This window comes from Strigops habroptila, chromosome 6 (genome assembly GCF_004027225.2).
Source record: "Strigops habroptila isolate Jane chromosome 6, bStrHab1.2.pri, whole genome shotgun sequence".
NCBI lineage: Eukaryota > Metazoa > Chordata > Aves > Psittaciformes > Psittacidae > Strigops > Strigops habroptila.
Genome location: NC_044282.2, coordinates 55632768 through 55647151, shown reverse-complemented (window position 1 = coordinate 55647151; position 14384 = coordinate 55632768). Strand labels below are relative to the sequence as shown.

The 14384-nt window shown below is 43.0% G+C and overlaps 1 protein-coding gene across 5 annotated transcripts in view; it reads right to left on the bottom strand.

Moving 5' to 3' along the window:
- Positions 1–14384, bottom strand: part of KLHL29 (kelch like family member 29) — a 410258-nt gene that overhangs the window by 14114 nt on the left and 381760 nt on the right. For 4 of the 5 annotated variants that reach the window (XM_030490107.2, XM_030490109.1, XM_030490106.2 and 1 more), the window contains 2 exons: positions 7842–8035; positions 58–202 (listed from right to left, as the gene is read on the bottom strand). In XM_030490107.2, the coding sequence (XP_030345967.2) occupies positions 58–202; positions 7842–8035 (339 nt within the window). The remainder of the gene's footprint in view (positions 1–57; positions 203–7841; positions 8036–14384) is intronic. The other variant, XM_032920018.1, reaches the window with a different exon arrangement.

Below are 14384 nucleotides of genomic sequence, written 5' to 3'. Positions count from 1 at the left end.
ATTTATCAGCAGAAAATGTTAAGGCACCAGTAATTTAGTTTTAATGGTTTTTCTCACCTGCAGAACTGCCTGGAGTGGTTCATGTTGGGACCTGCTTTAATATTGCCTTTCTCTGGGTCATAGATGGTGGTTGCTCGTGCATACGCTCCTCCAAGAATAAAGATGAACCCATTGAGAGTGACTGCAGGAGCATATTTGTTATCTGTCAATGGAAAGCAACACTGAGATCAGTTTTAGGCTCAGGTTTGGAGACTGGTTTTTTATTTATACATTCCCCTTATTTATAGATAAGTCACGTTTCTCAAAACCTCCAAGGCTAGGGAAAGAAAAATGAGGAAACCTTTCCTGGTTTTGTTCTCCTCTCTCTAAGTTCTCAAAGGCACTTTTAAAGTTCATCAGTCCTTCATCCCCCCAGTATGCACCTCCCTCTAAACTGGTAAAGCAAAATTATCCTCTCCCGAAGCCTAATGGAGTCACCGTGAAAGCTCCACTCTTACATACAGAATTAAGATGTCAAGTTATTTCAGGATTTAGAATTGCTGCAAATTTTAACTCAGATGCTTCCCATGCCTGTGCAGCAACTAAGTGCAGAAGAAACCCACAGCGTAGAGCCCCATTTAATAACACCCAAAAAAGAGTTGGTTCTCTTTTGAATTCTGCTATTGCTTGTGGGAAGGTCACCCACATAATCCAGAAGATTTTCTGAAACCCAATGTTTTTTTGCCTTCATCTGTCTCGTAAATTCACCTGCATTTTTATTTTCAGATGTGTGTGTACCTCCAAGCAGTCCTGTACTTTAGCAATAAACTCTGCGACGCTGGAGTTTGAAATTAGGGAAGTCCCTTATCCTGAATCAGGTTCAATCAGAGTTTCCAAGGATTCTTGAAAACTCTTGTGTTAGCTGTGGCATTATTAGAAATATTGGTAAAACTAACCATAAATTATTGAATAAAATAAGTCTAATTTAATTAGTTGACTTGTCCCGTATGCTGTTAGCATGCCATATGCACATGATTAAATATGAGCCAGTTGGGCTGAAATTTCTCATGATGGTGTCTGTCTTGATGTGATACAGGTTTTTTAATCAACACTTCAGTGAAACCAATCAGCAGTGTCTGGAACAAAAGATGGGAAAATACATTGCTTTATTGGAGTTAAACCGCACACCAATTCTCTAAGAAGCAAGAGCCTAAGCCCTTTGGCATTGTGAAGATGATGTTTCCTGGGTGGCTATCCTGCTGTCAGGGGGCACATAAAAATACTCCATACACAGATATAAGGTAAAGCCTTTCCAAAATTTGCATTTTTATATGCTCAGAAAAGGTTGGTTTTGTGCCTCCAGTGCAGAATCATCCTGGACACAGTCCTGATGGCTTCAGCCACTGCAGCCCTCCTACATGTGGGGAGCTGGGCAGCACGCTGGAGAGGAGGTGCGATACCAGCTTTATTATGCTCTTACATCTCTGATAAGGGCCTCTACATAATGCTGAAGGGGTCTGTATGTTCCTCCCAGATCTATAACACTATGACTGTGTCCTTTTATGAACACAGAAAGAGAAGGGTTTAAACCAGCCCCTGCAGCTTTACTTTTGGCATTTGCTTACTTCTTACATCACTGGTCTTGTAACCCTGAGGTTCTTGTAAAACCATCTTATTCCATTAACTATTTTACAAGAGATTTAATTTGTCAGAAGTCAAGCAAAAGCTGATGAATGTCTCCAGAAGAGAGGTAATTTCCCTAACTGAGGTTTGAACTGGTTAAACTAGAAGCGAAATAATGGTTTTGTGGTGTCTTGCTTCTGTTCCAGCACGGCCATGGGGTGGTCTGGTCCACTTCATCTCACCCCATGTCAGTGCGTGCCCAGGGGGACATACAGGAGCGCAGCACCTGGCATGAAACCAGACAAAACATGTTACGGGTTAAAGTTGGGCTCCTATTGCGCTGAGTATTTATAGGCATATGTCAAAAAACCACGGATGTATTAGGAAAATGTCACTGATCCTTGGGAACAGATGGGAAGAAACTAATTCATCCAGAAAATAGAACAAGGAGTATTCAGTTTCTTCTCAGTGCCACTAAGCCACTATAATTCATCAGAAAGACTTATCTGTCCTAACAACCCGGCTCACATCCCTTTCCAAGTCAGACTTGCATATGTGACATTTTTTCCAGTTAAGACACTCATCAGAAATTTTCCATATTTAATTATCACATCTTCCTGGGTTTTTTCCTTCAAATAGCACTGCTTTGCAGGAGAATGAAACTCTTGCATAAAAAATCAGAACTCGGCTCCCAAATCTCACAGGGAAATTATATGGGGCTCCCGCAAGGCAGAATCAACGACTTCTCAGGAGACTGAATCACTGATTTCACATTCCTTTTTGTTAAAGAAGGAGAGGGAAACCCCTTGGTTATTTTTATAGTGACTTTTTTCTTTCTTTTCAACTAGGCAGACAGTCTGATATTCTTTTTCTTACTTTTTAAGAGTCAATCGTGTTTGATTCTCATCAATTTTTCAATACATCACCCATCTGTTGTCTTTTTACTGCTTTTGTCTTTAGCTACCATTTCATAAATTGGTATAAAATAAGCCTGTGATAGAGAAACAGAGAAATCCCTGCTGCTTCTTTCAGGAAGGGAGACGTTCACAGCAGTCTCCTGATCTTGATGAAGATGTGGCAGAAAGACACACGGGGCACCCTCCAGAGACAGGTAGAGAGAAGACAGTGGGTTTTATTTTTGTTTTGTTACCATGGAGGCAAAATTGTTCATGCATACAAGGAGCTTGGAAAACTCAAGCCATCATTCCTGCTACCCAGGTGTGGATGACCACCTTCAGCCTTTAACCTCACTTCATCCTAGGTCCTACCCACACTCTTCCCTTGCTGTTGTCCTTCCCAGGGCTTGGTAACCTCCTGCAAACACTCAGGAGACTCCAACTTCTGTTGCTGCTCTAAGTCCTCACCATGCTCATAGCGTAAAGTGGGTGGCTGGGGAGCCTGATTTTGCAGAAGCATCTTCTGGATGGGCTTTTTGGTCAATGCTACTGCGTGTAAATGTGAGCTTCTATAAGTCAGAGTCTTATGGTGGGATATACTGGGGATACTGGTTATTTCAAAACTCCTTCCCTACCAGAGGGAAGGAAGAGAGGGGAGAAGCAGCATAGAAACAGAGAAGCAGCCTCCTTTCCCCTCCAAAATGCAAGTGTTGGGGCTGTCAGATATAGTAATCCATTTTAGGCTGGAAAATCTTAAATGGGATTTGTCCAGGACAGCAAGCAGACTTGAGATTAAAAGGCAGAATAAATGTAAAGGAAATAATAGATAAAAGGTACTCTTCTCTCCAAGTGGATAACATAATAAAATCACTCTTCTTTGCTGTTGCTAAAGGAAAATATGCAAGTATTTCTATTCTAGTGACAGGTCATTGCAGGAAGGGGTATGCACTCAACAACAATCCTTGAGCTGGAGGTGTACTTCACATGGGGTTGATAACTTAACCTACCTGCGTGTTCCTCACTTAGTAATGACAGTGTGCTATCTGTGATGTGTTTTGTGGCTCTCCTATCTCTCAGTACATTATATGGTCAAGCAGCATAGTCCTGCTTTCCCTCCCATGATTGCTTAAAGATCTTATGTTGCCTTCCAGTAAAGCACTCGGTCAGAGACTGAAGTAGCATTACAATGAATGGCAACAGCACTTCATATGGGAAAAGGTTATTAAAAACAAGCTAGTTTTTTTACCATTTTTATCATGAGGAAGAAATGCAGGCATGCCACCAGTCCAGATATAACTCCAACCAAAGGGTCTCTCTGCAAGCACAGGTGGCCAGTGGGGAGGTTGATGCACATGATGAAGCAGATTGGAGAATGGAGACTAGTTAATATAAAATAAATCTGCTTTTAATAGTAAGTGCCTCTTCCCCTCTCTGAATACTATGCAGACAAGCTCAAGAATGGCATAGTAATGGATAAGATAATGTCCCGCAACAGCCAGGAGGCTGTGGTCTGATCCTTAACATAGCTCATGAGGGCAAAGTGCAGATACTGCAATTAACGGGAGGGTCTCAGATGTCAGCCCTCTGGCATGGTGCTCTCCTCTTGGCTGATTTCTCATAACTACACAACAGGTTGCAGGGTCCTCTGGTTTCCTCAATGACCCTTGAGCAAACTTTCCTCAGAGACCCTGAAGTTGAGTGTCCTGACTTACAAACACTGCATTTCATCTATGTGTGGTGGGATCGCCAGTGCCAAAGCAGAAAGCTTCACCTGCCATTGTGGGGCAGTTTCAGCATCAAATTATGAGACAAAATGTTGATGAACTGAAGAGAGTTGGACAAAGCATGGCCACACAGAAGAAGGGGAGGTAGGAAGGCAGAGAAAATACGTGTAGGGGGAAAACGTTGAGGAGTGGAAAAAACCATTCTGAATGGAGCTTATGGCATAAATAGAGGAGAAATGGGTGAGACAAAGGAAAGTAATATTCAACCTTACTAATGGGAGAAACACCAAGAACTAGTCATGGCAAAAAAAATACATTGTAGGATGAGATGAAACATTCATTGCTTTGAGACTTCTAGGTGAAAGCTGGCCAAACCCACACATGGGTACAAAACTATCAGCCTTGGGGAAAGGGGGAAGACATGTATCTGATTTTTCTTGTAAAGTCCAAAAATAAGTTAATGGGAATGATTATGCATTTTAACCAAACTAAGCCACAGGACAGTGCAGTAAAAATGCACAGATGCTACTAATGCTGTTTTCCAGATATTTCTTACATTCTCAGCTCTGTGACTGTCCCACATATCACTGCAGGAGCAAATGGTATGGTGAGGAACTAGATACTTGGATTGGAAATCAAAAATGCTCATAGATCTTTGACCTCTGTGTTCCCATAGTTCTCACCAGATTTTAAAATTTAATAGTGGTGATGACGAAACATTGGTTTTTGTACCATCCAGAAATATTAATAAAAACTTGTAATTCCCCCAGTACAGACACTGAGTGTTCAGAGTGTCAAAAAAAGGTACATTTTAGTGTCCTGGCATGAAGGCACAAAGTGAACTAAAAGGCAATGACAAGATAATTAGGCTTAGTAACAACCACTGACTTCAGCATGTCTACGGCCATCTTGTTAAATAAGACAAACCTCAGAAAGCTGGGCATGAAACACATTTTTAGCAGAGTGATATAGGGCAGCCTGCCAAGAAATGGAAAGGCAGGTGCTGCAAATAGGTAGCCTGGGTTCATTTACTATTGTAGGACTTCAGCTTGACAGCAGCAAACTTAGAGCTCAAAACACAAAGGAAGGAGATGCGCAATGTGGTTTACCAAAATTATGCAATGTGGAAGCCCTAGGAGGCTACATTACTCCAGTAACATCAAGCTGTTGGCTGCACTGATGCACGAACATCTGTCCCTCCAAAGCTGGGGAGGACAGATGTGGGGCAAAGGACGGGACCCGAGAAAGACCCTCTCCTCTCCAAACATGAATGTGTATAATCAGCACCTACCCAAAGGCTACCACAGCATCCATGTGCAGCGTGTTAGTGAGCCTAGTGTCATACCTACTGCACACAGGCATCCATGTCTCAACACCTCCTGGCAGGTAAAAGCTAAAGAATAAATAGAAACTGGGAGTGAATTCACTGCTTGGGTTTAGACTGTACCGTACTTGGTGTGGCATCCAGTACTTGGGGGTACTTTACAAATACAGGTGACAATATGGTTCTTGTAGAGATGGAGAAATTAAAGTATATAATTCTAACATTCCCACTGCCTTTTAGTGAAGATCATGCATCACATCAGTTCAGTTTCCCAGACATTCTCCATGGGGGTGCCATTTTTCAGGCTCTGTGTTATTTTACTTTATTTGTGAATAAATTGACATTATACATTTTCCAGCAAAGACACACAGCAACTCCTCATTTTATCATGTATTTTATGCCTTCAGGTTAACTAAATAACTTTGCTTACACCAAGAAAACATAAATACCATCTTTTAAATTCACCAGTATCTTTCATGTATTTTTGTTAGGAAATAACAGTACCCGTCCATTAGAACAGGTGATGAACACAACTCTGGATTGTTTGGATGATTTTTTCCAAGCACGCTTGGTGTTGATGCCTGCTAGACAGAATAACGAGCCCAGGGAACGATTTCTTAGCTCCTGTGGTACTTGCACTATTTTTGTAAGGAAAAGGAATACCTCTTTGCATAATGCATTCATTTTTGCAATAAGCTGTGAGTCCAGGAAAACCTCATACTGTCAGTCAGTGGATTAAATGAGCAGCAGCAGCTGTAGCCATGTGATAGAAAAAGCCAGGCAATAGGGTTGTTTGCATTGCTGTACTACATAAACATGACTTTTGCCGGTTAACGCCCTCCCGCTGGGTGCTTCATGCTGCATCATATGCATGTCATGTTATGTTAGGCTGGACACAAACAGCAGCAAGGGATTTGGAAAACAGCAGCACTCCCTGCATAGCGGAGGCTGCATTGTGACTGCACCAGCTCCTCATGACCTGGTCTACTAGGGAACCCCAAGAAGAGAGTCAAAATAATTGTAACAAGCTGCAATAAAAAGAGCAGCTTGTTTTAGCTTTCTGAATATTCTCAGACCTTACCTGAATACCTTATAACTGTGCTTCTGTAATTTATTATTTGTCACTCCTACGGCTCTAGCAGGCTCAATGAGACCATGATTTTTTAAAAATGAAGCACCTCATGTCACAGTTTCAATGTGACTATGAGGTTTAGGGTGGTGAAACAGGCATGTGGCATCTACACCTCTCTGGAACAGGTTGTCCAGAGGTCATAGACGCCTCATACCTGGAAATGTTCAAGATCACTTTGGACGAGGCTCTGAGAAACCTGGTCTAGTTGAAGATGTCCCTGCTCATTGCAGGGGTGTTGGACTAGATGACCTTTAAGGTTCCCGACCATTCTATGAATCTAGGATGTCAAAGCAAGCCACCCCAAAACATCTCTTTGACTGTATGAGAGTTGTTTCTTTGGCACTCGAGTACAGCCAGACTGAAGGCTGTACACCCAGAGCAGAGCGGGTGGCCCAGGTTGGCTGTTACTCTGTAGTAACATCCTTGTGAGGCTGAACACTAAACCATATTTCCAAAAGCAACCTAAACACTCATGGTGCAAATTGCTACAGAAAGCAAGTAAGTTGCAAATTTATGAGCCATATCCTCATTTTGGAAGGAAGTCTGTGCTGCTGACACTGGCTGGTACATTGGAAAATTTGGCCTCTTGTCTTGCTCTTTGTTCAGTAAAATGTTCAGTGAGCTTGAGGGCATCATAATCTATAAACACAGTTTCAGTAATTTACATATCTTGGAGATTTCAGCCTCTGAAGCATGTATGCCTGTGGACACCACTGGTAAATCCCAGTTAAGAATGACTGCCACTTCCCACAGGACAGGCAGCATCTTAACAAACCTATAAGTAATAACCCATTAACCAATGGTGGTGTAAAACCACATGGAGCAGCACATGATGCCAGGATGCAGTTTCACTGCACTTTGCGATTTTTTTGGATCTAAAATCACTAATTGTCCATACCCAGTAACTGCTTTCCTTTTTCCTCTAATTTGAACTCATCACTTCTAGCTGATAACTAGCTGTATTAATGAGTGGCAGTTGCCTTCAGTAAAGATTCAGATAATTGCCTCTCTGGTATAATAGACCATGCATTCCTGCCAATATGTCATAAACGTATTTTCCCCCACCCCCCAACTCATTTGCTTTCTGCAAAGGCATTAAAATGCCTGTAGCACAGAGATGTCTGTTGTACTAAGGGTTTACTCTGACACCATGCATCTCTTACCGATCATGGGAGACTCTATGAAACTCCACGAATTAGTCTGAGGGATGTAGGACTGCAAGACCCCCGCAGCTCGGCCGGCTTCGTTCACCCCACCGAAGACGTAGATCTTCCCACCACAGACAGTTGCAGCGGCTGAATGGACGGCCTTTGGCAGAGGAGCGATGGTCTCCCACTGGTTGGTTATTGTATCGTACCTAGGAGAACAGCAGTTGGAATGAGCTGAGATGACACAATGCTGGGCAAGATAGGCAGAGAAAGCAGGCTGGGATATAACAGAAAAGCAGCTTGACAAGCAGAAGAAAAGCAGAGGTGGAAATGTATTTTTTAACATCCTACAAATTCAGGCACTTGGTAAACAGTGTAATTAATGCTTTTTCTAAGCTTTTAAAACATTGAGAAAAGCCCAGAGAAAGCTGGTTCTATTTTCTGTATATGCCTCTCAAATCTCATTATAGTCCAAGCTAAAGAAACTCAGGACATCTTTGTTAAGATGTCTTCCACTAATTAATTTCTTTTAATGAGTATACAATGAGATTATTCTTGCAAATCAGTGCAGTGATATCCAATAGTGACTACAGGCAGGCAACTGTTAATGTTCTTCAGTTGTTCAGCTTGTGGAACACATCTCACCTGCACATAATGCAACGCGATAGCTCTTTTTCCTCTGGTTAACTGGCCAGTGATGCACATTTTGTGCTAGAATAAGCTGCTTCCATTTAATTTTCATTGTGCAAACCAAACTAGTGTGCTTCATTGCAGGATGCTGAAAATGTTAATGCTGAAATAAGATTTCACCATTGCATCCATATTTGACATGAAGCAAACAGAAAAGAGTAGGCATGAAAGTGCTAAATTAGTTTTAAGGTCATCAGTATCTGATTTAATTAAGCCATTGACCATAAGGGATGCACAGTTAATAATCCATGTATGAAGATTCATTTTAGACAATGTCACAAGTACAGACATCAATTTTTTTTTTAAAGATAATGTGGCAGGGATCCAAATAGCTGCTCTAAAATGAGTCTGGGAGACAGTACAAAATAACATGATTTTTAGGCTTCTATATTTCCATGTAATGGCACATTCAGTCGAATAGGAGTTTCCTGCATAGCGATTATTCAGAATTGTTGACTGCAAGAACAGAAGCCCTCATCTCCCATTCATGATTTTTGCTCTTAATATTAGTGATACGCAATATGCAAACATGAAATGAATCCATGGCCATGAACCCATCTGTAAAATATGATTTAGCAACAGGGGATTTTTCCCTTTATAACATGTCCCTCAAGTTTTCACTGCTCAAACCTGGGAAAAATAAATTCTTGGGAGAATTCTTGGGAGAATTCTTGGGAGAAAAACCTGGGAGAAATTCTATAAATGGTGGAAACAGCACAAGGATAATGTGCTTAATGAAAACGCATTAATGAGTTTCCAAGTAATATAACTGAAAGTAATTAACACACTCATAAAACTGAGGCAAAAGCAAGAGGGAGGCAAACTTTAACTAAAAAAAAATAAAATTAGGCAAGTCCTTTATAATGAGCATGGAGAACTGCCTTGTACAATGCTCTGAATTAGTTACTGAGAAATTAAATTCATCTACAACAAGTGATCAAAGGGGAGAAATATAACAAGATTAAACAACACGGTGCTGGGAGCAATCAACATGACACACCTATATTGGGCTGATTCTTAACACTTAGTACCAAACCCAAGCCTGCAGATGCTTTTTGACTGCACAAGCACCTCCTCCAGGGAAGGCAGCATATGCTGCATCTCCTGCATTTGCCCACAGCACTTGGGGCAGCACTCAGTCCATACTAGCAGATATGCAAAAATCTTGCATAATACAGTTTCATACACTGCTTTTGGGTTACACTTTGCTAACTCATCTACAGCAGTAATTTGGGGCTTGGTAATTTAATTCTTGATGTCTTATTAAAAGCTGGTTAAGAAATTGGTTACAATTGGTTAGAAATGGGAAAGCAACAATGCCAAGGACTGACCTAATGTTCCTTTCTAGCACTTTGGCTTCTAAGATACAAATTATACCTGTCACTCGATATGTACTGTCTCACACCATCCACTCTGACTTAGCACCAGGAACATTTGTGGACAGCTGAAGTGGCCCAAGATGGGATGGTGAGTGGCCATGCTGCCTTCCCTGGTGGTGGCAGAAGCACCTGGCAAACCACAGTTCCCAAAACAGATGTGTTCCTCCCAATGACTTTCTGATCATTCCAATACGTTTTTGGGAAGGAGGGGTTACATCCTTCACATATCCTGCAGGCTGGTTGTGGCTGAGAACCAATGTCTATAGGAATACTGGAGAAAGGGTCCAATTACAGAACCAATCATCCTTTTTCTGGATGAGTATCACTGCTGGGACCTCAGGTCCCCCAGACCCATTTCTCACCCACTTTCATTGTTCTCCGTTTATGCTTTATGATGACAGAACTGATCTTTCTTTCTCCCACCCTGCATCTGTCACTGGGAAACCATGAATGACCAGTTTCACTTCATCTGCTGAAAGCCAAAGGCTGCAAATCTACTGGACATAGGTGCAAGAGGAGCTTAAAAAAACACTCTTGTCTTGAGGTCATTTGGTTTAAAAAATCAGTGAACCATGAAGTAGGTGGAAGCAAGTCTCCGTCCACCTAACACAGACATCTAATGTGGGTTTTACATAGGCTGTACAGTGAAGCAACCCTCTTACAAGCCTAACTTACCCCTGGGGCTGAAGAAAAGATGACGATGCCTTCAAGGCTTCCTGATATGTCCATCAAGTCCCTCTGTCCCCCCGGGAAATTTATTCCTCTAGTTCATTCCCTCATTGCAATACCGTAGACCTGATTTCTAGTCTCTATTTTGCTTCAGCTCCCACCCTTGAGAAAGCGGGTTTTTTTCCTGTTGGGATTATAAAGCTGTCTGCTATCAAATCTCTTTCTTTCACATATGGACTTGCAGAAAAAAATAGTCACCTCTTCACTTTCTATGGGATAAACTAAGTAGCCTAAGCTCTTTAAGTCTCTGCAAGGCAGGTTTCCATCATTTTGGTCTATCTCAAGTCAGCTCCTAATGTGTTCACACAAGAATTTGCACCAGATTAAGTATATTGGTTTAAAAATGAATAAAGTTGAATCTTTGTAACTTTCCAGGACAGGAAATAATGACACCTGCTTTACCTCTCTGCCCTAGGGCCTTTCCATGTGTAGTGTCATCTCCAGTGCCGCTGTCACTCCACTGCCACTAGTGCTAATGGGGCTCCTCAGCTGCTTTTAACATTGGCTCTGCTCACGGGCCAGCGGGGAGAGAACTGATTTAAAGAATAATCACATTGATCTCTTTCCATTAGTCTAGCTTTGCATTTGATTCCCCTGTTTGAAGCCGTAGGTGGAGACTTAATGGGAGCTGGCTTCAAGCCAAGTAAAAGTTTTTCTTCCCTCTCCTCCATTGCTCCCTCCAGTCCTGGTGTGTCCATGCCTGTCCTTGGCTATGGGCCTACCAACCCATCCAATCTCCTGAACTTGGAACTTCAAGGACATCTCCTTTCACAGGCCTCCTGGTTTTGCAGTCCTTGTATGCTATGGACTCACATGTGGTTTTACACAGATGCCCTCGCACACCTTCCTCTGCCTTCAGATCAGTCCCTGCAACCCTGTTGTCCATGGCCCTGCCAGGCTCCAGACACCAGACTTTTCATTCATGCAGGACGTGTGTCCCCCTGCCTGTCGCTTCATGTGCACCAAGCACTGTCGTCTCACCCGATCCTTGTGCAGTCACTATCCCCTAGTTTATGTGTTATTTATGTACTCATGATATGGCAAATCATCTGAACTCAGCAGAAAATACAGCCCAGGATTGAAAAGAGCACATGCAGAAATGATCTTCCTGGTTTCCACAACTCTCCACCTCCTTTCTTGCTCTTTCCCTACCACCTCAGTATTAACAGCAGAAAACCATTCATTTCAAGCTGTGCCATTTGCTCCTCTGCCTTCTTGACTTTTGATCTCTTCAGTACCTGAAAAGACTATTTTTTTTTCCTCCTCAGTCTCTTTAATTTTTCTCCTTCTAGGTTAAACAGCCATATGAGTATCTTCATTTATTCGCATTATAAAATCCTTACACCACAGTTAGTTGCTTACAGACATGTACCCTCTAGTTTCTTATACATTATTTAATTCTATTTGCAGGAAAGCCACTATTTAAAATAAAGCTGTACAGTGTCATATTGATCTGCTCACCAGATAATTCACATGTTGTTTAAAATCACATTAATGGATTGCTGGTTTTTGCCTTTTTATTTTCTTTTTGACTGTTCTGAGGGGCTTAAGAAATTATCCTTGGACAAGGCTATATATTTAATTTTCTTAAGACATCATAGAATTATAGAATCATATAGCTTGGAAAAGACCTTTAAGATCATCAAGTCCAACCATTAACCTAACACTGCCAAGTCCACCACTAAACCATGTCCCTAAGCATCACATCTACACTTTCTTTAAACACCTTCAGGGATGGTGACTCCACCACTTGCCTGGGCAGCCTGTTCAGTGCTTGACAACTCTTTTGGTAAAGATATTTTTCCTAATATCCAATCTAAACCTCACCTGGTGCAACTTGAGGTCATTTCCTCTTGTCCTGTCACTTGTTACTTGGGAGAAGAGACCAACCCCCACCTCACTACAACCTCCTTTCAGGTAGTTGTAGAGAGTGATAAGGTTTCACCTGAGCCTCCTTCTCTCCAGACTAAACAACCTCAGTTCCCTCAGCTGTTCCTCATCAGACTTGTGCTCCAGACCCTTCACCAGCTTCACTGTCCTTTGGACCCGCTCCAGCACCTCAATGTGTTTCTTGAAGTGAGGGGCCCAGAACTGGATTTGAGGTGCAGCCTCAGCAGTGCCCAGTACAGGGAGTGATCATTGCCCTGGCCCTGCTGGCCACGCTATTGCTGATAGAGGCCAGGATGCCATTGGCCTTCTTGGCCACCGGGGCACATGTTGGCTCATGTCCATCTGCCTGTTGACAAATACTCCCAGGTCCCTTTCCAATATGCAGCTTTCCAGCCACTCTTCCCCAAGCCTGTAGCATTGCATGGGGTTGTTGTGACCAAAGCGCAGGACTTGGCACTGAACCTTGTTGAACCTCATACAACTGGCCTTGGCCCATTGATCCAGCCTGCCCAGATCCCTCTGTAGAGCCTTCCTATCCTCAAGCATATTAACCAGAATATACCCTCAAGACAATAAACAGAACTGGCCCCAGTACCACGCCCTGGGGAACACTACCTGTGACTGTCCTCTGACTGGAATGAACTACTCTTGTCACCATTCGTTGGGCCCAGCCATCCACCCAGTTTTTTACCCAGCAAAGAGTGCACTCATCCAAGCCATGAGCAGCTAGTTTCCCCAGGAGATTGCTGTGGGAAACAGTGTCAAAAGCTTTACCAAAATCTATGTAGACAACACCCACAGCCTTTCCCTCAGCCAGTAAGCAGCCACCTTGTCATAGAAGGAGATAAGGTTAGTCAAGCAGGACCTGCCTTTCATAAAGTCATGCATGGGCCAGATCACTTGGTTGTCCTATATGTGCCACATAGGCATTCAAGGTGATCCACTCCATAACCTTCCCTGGCACTGATGCCAGGCTGGCAGGTCTGTAGTTCCCTGGACCCTCCTTCCAGCTCTTCTTGTAGGTGAGTGTCCCATTTCCTAACCTCCAGTCAACTGGGGCCTCCCTGGTTAGCCAGGACTGCTGATAAATGGTGGGAAGTGGCTCAGTGAGCAGTTCCACCAGCTCCCGCCGTAACCCTGGGGGGATCCCATCTGCTTCCATAGCCCTGTGTGCGTCCAAGTGGTGCAGCAGGTTGCGAACAATTTCCCCTTTGATTATGGGGGCTTCATTCTGCTCTCCATCCTGTCTTCCAGCTCAGTGGGCTGGGTACCCCGAGAACAACTGGTCTTACTAGTAAAGACTGAGGTAAGGAAGGCAGTAAGTACCTCAGCCTTTTCCTCAGCCTTTGCCACTGTGTTTCCCCCCACATCCAATAAAGGATGGAGATTCTCCTTAGCCCTCCTTTTGCTGCTAATGTATTTACAGAAACATTTTTTAGTGTTTTCTACAGTAGTAGCCAGGTTAAGTTCTAATTGGGCTCTGGCCCTTCTAATCTGCTCCCTGCATAACCTCACAACACCCTTGTAGGCCCCCTGAGTTACCTGCACCTAGGGACAAAAGCCCCTATGATACAGGGCTATCCCAATGCCTCGCCTTCCTTGCCTATCCCTTCTAAAGAGTTTATAGCCATCTGTTGCAGCACTCTAGCTATGTGAGTTATCTCACCATGTTGCAGTGATGGAATTATGTCGTTAGTTTTCCTGCTGCACAATGATGTCTTCCAGCTCCTCCTGTTGCCCATGATGTGCACTCATGTAGATGCACTTCAGTTAGGCTATTGATCCCACCACCTTTTTGGGGGGAGAAGCCCTAGTTCCTGTGTGATGTCTCAGTAAAACAGTAGGTTTTGTAGCAGTTTCTAAAGCTTAT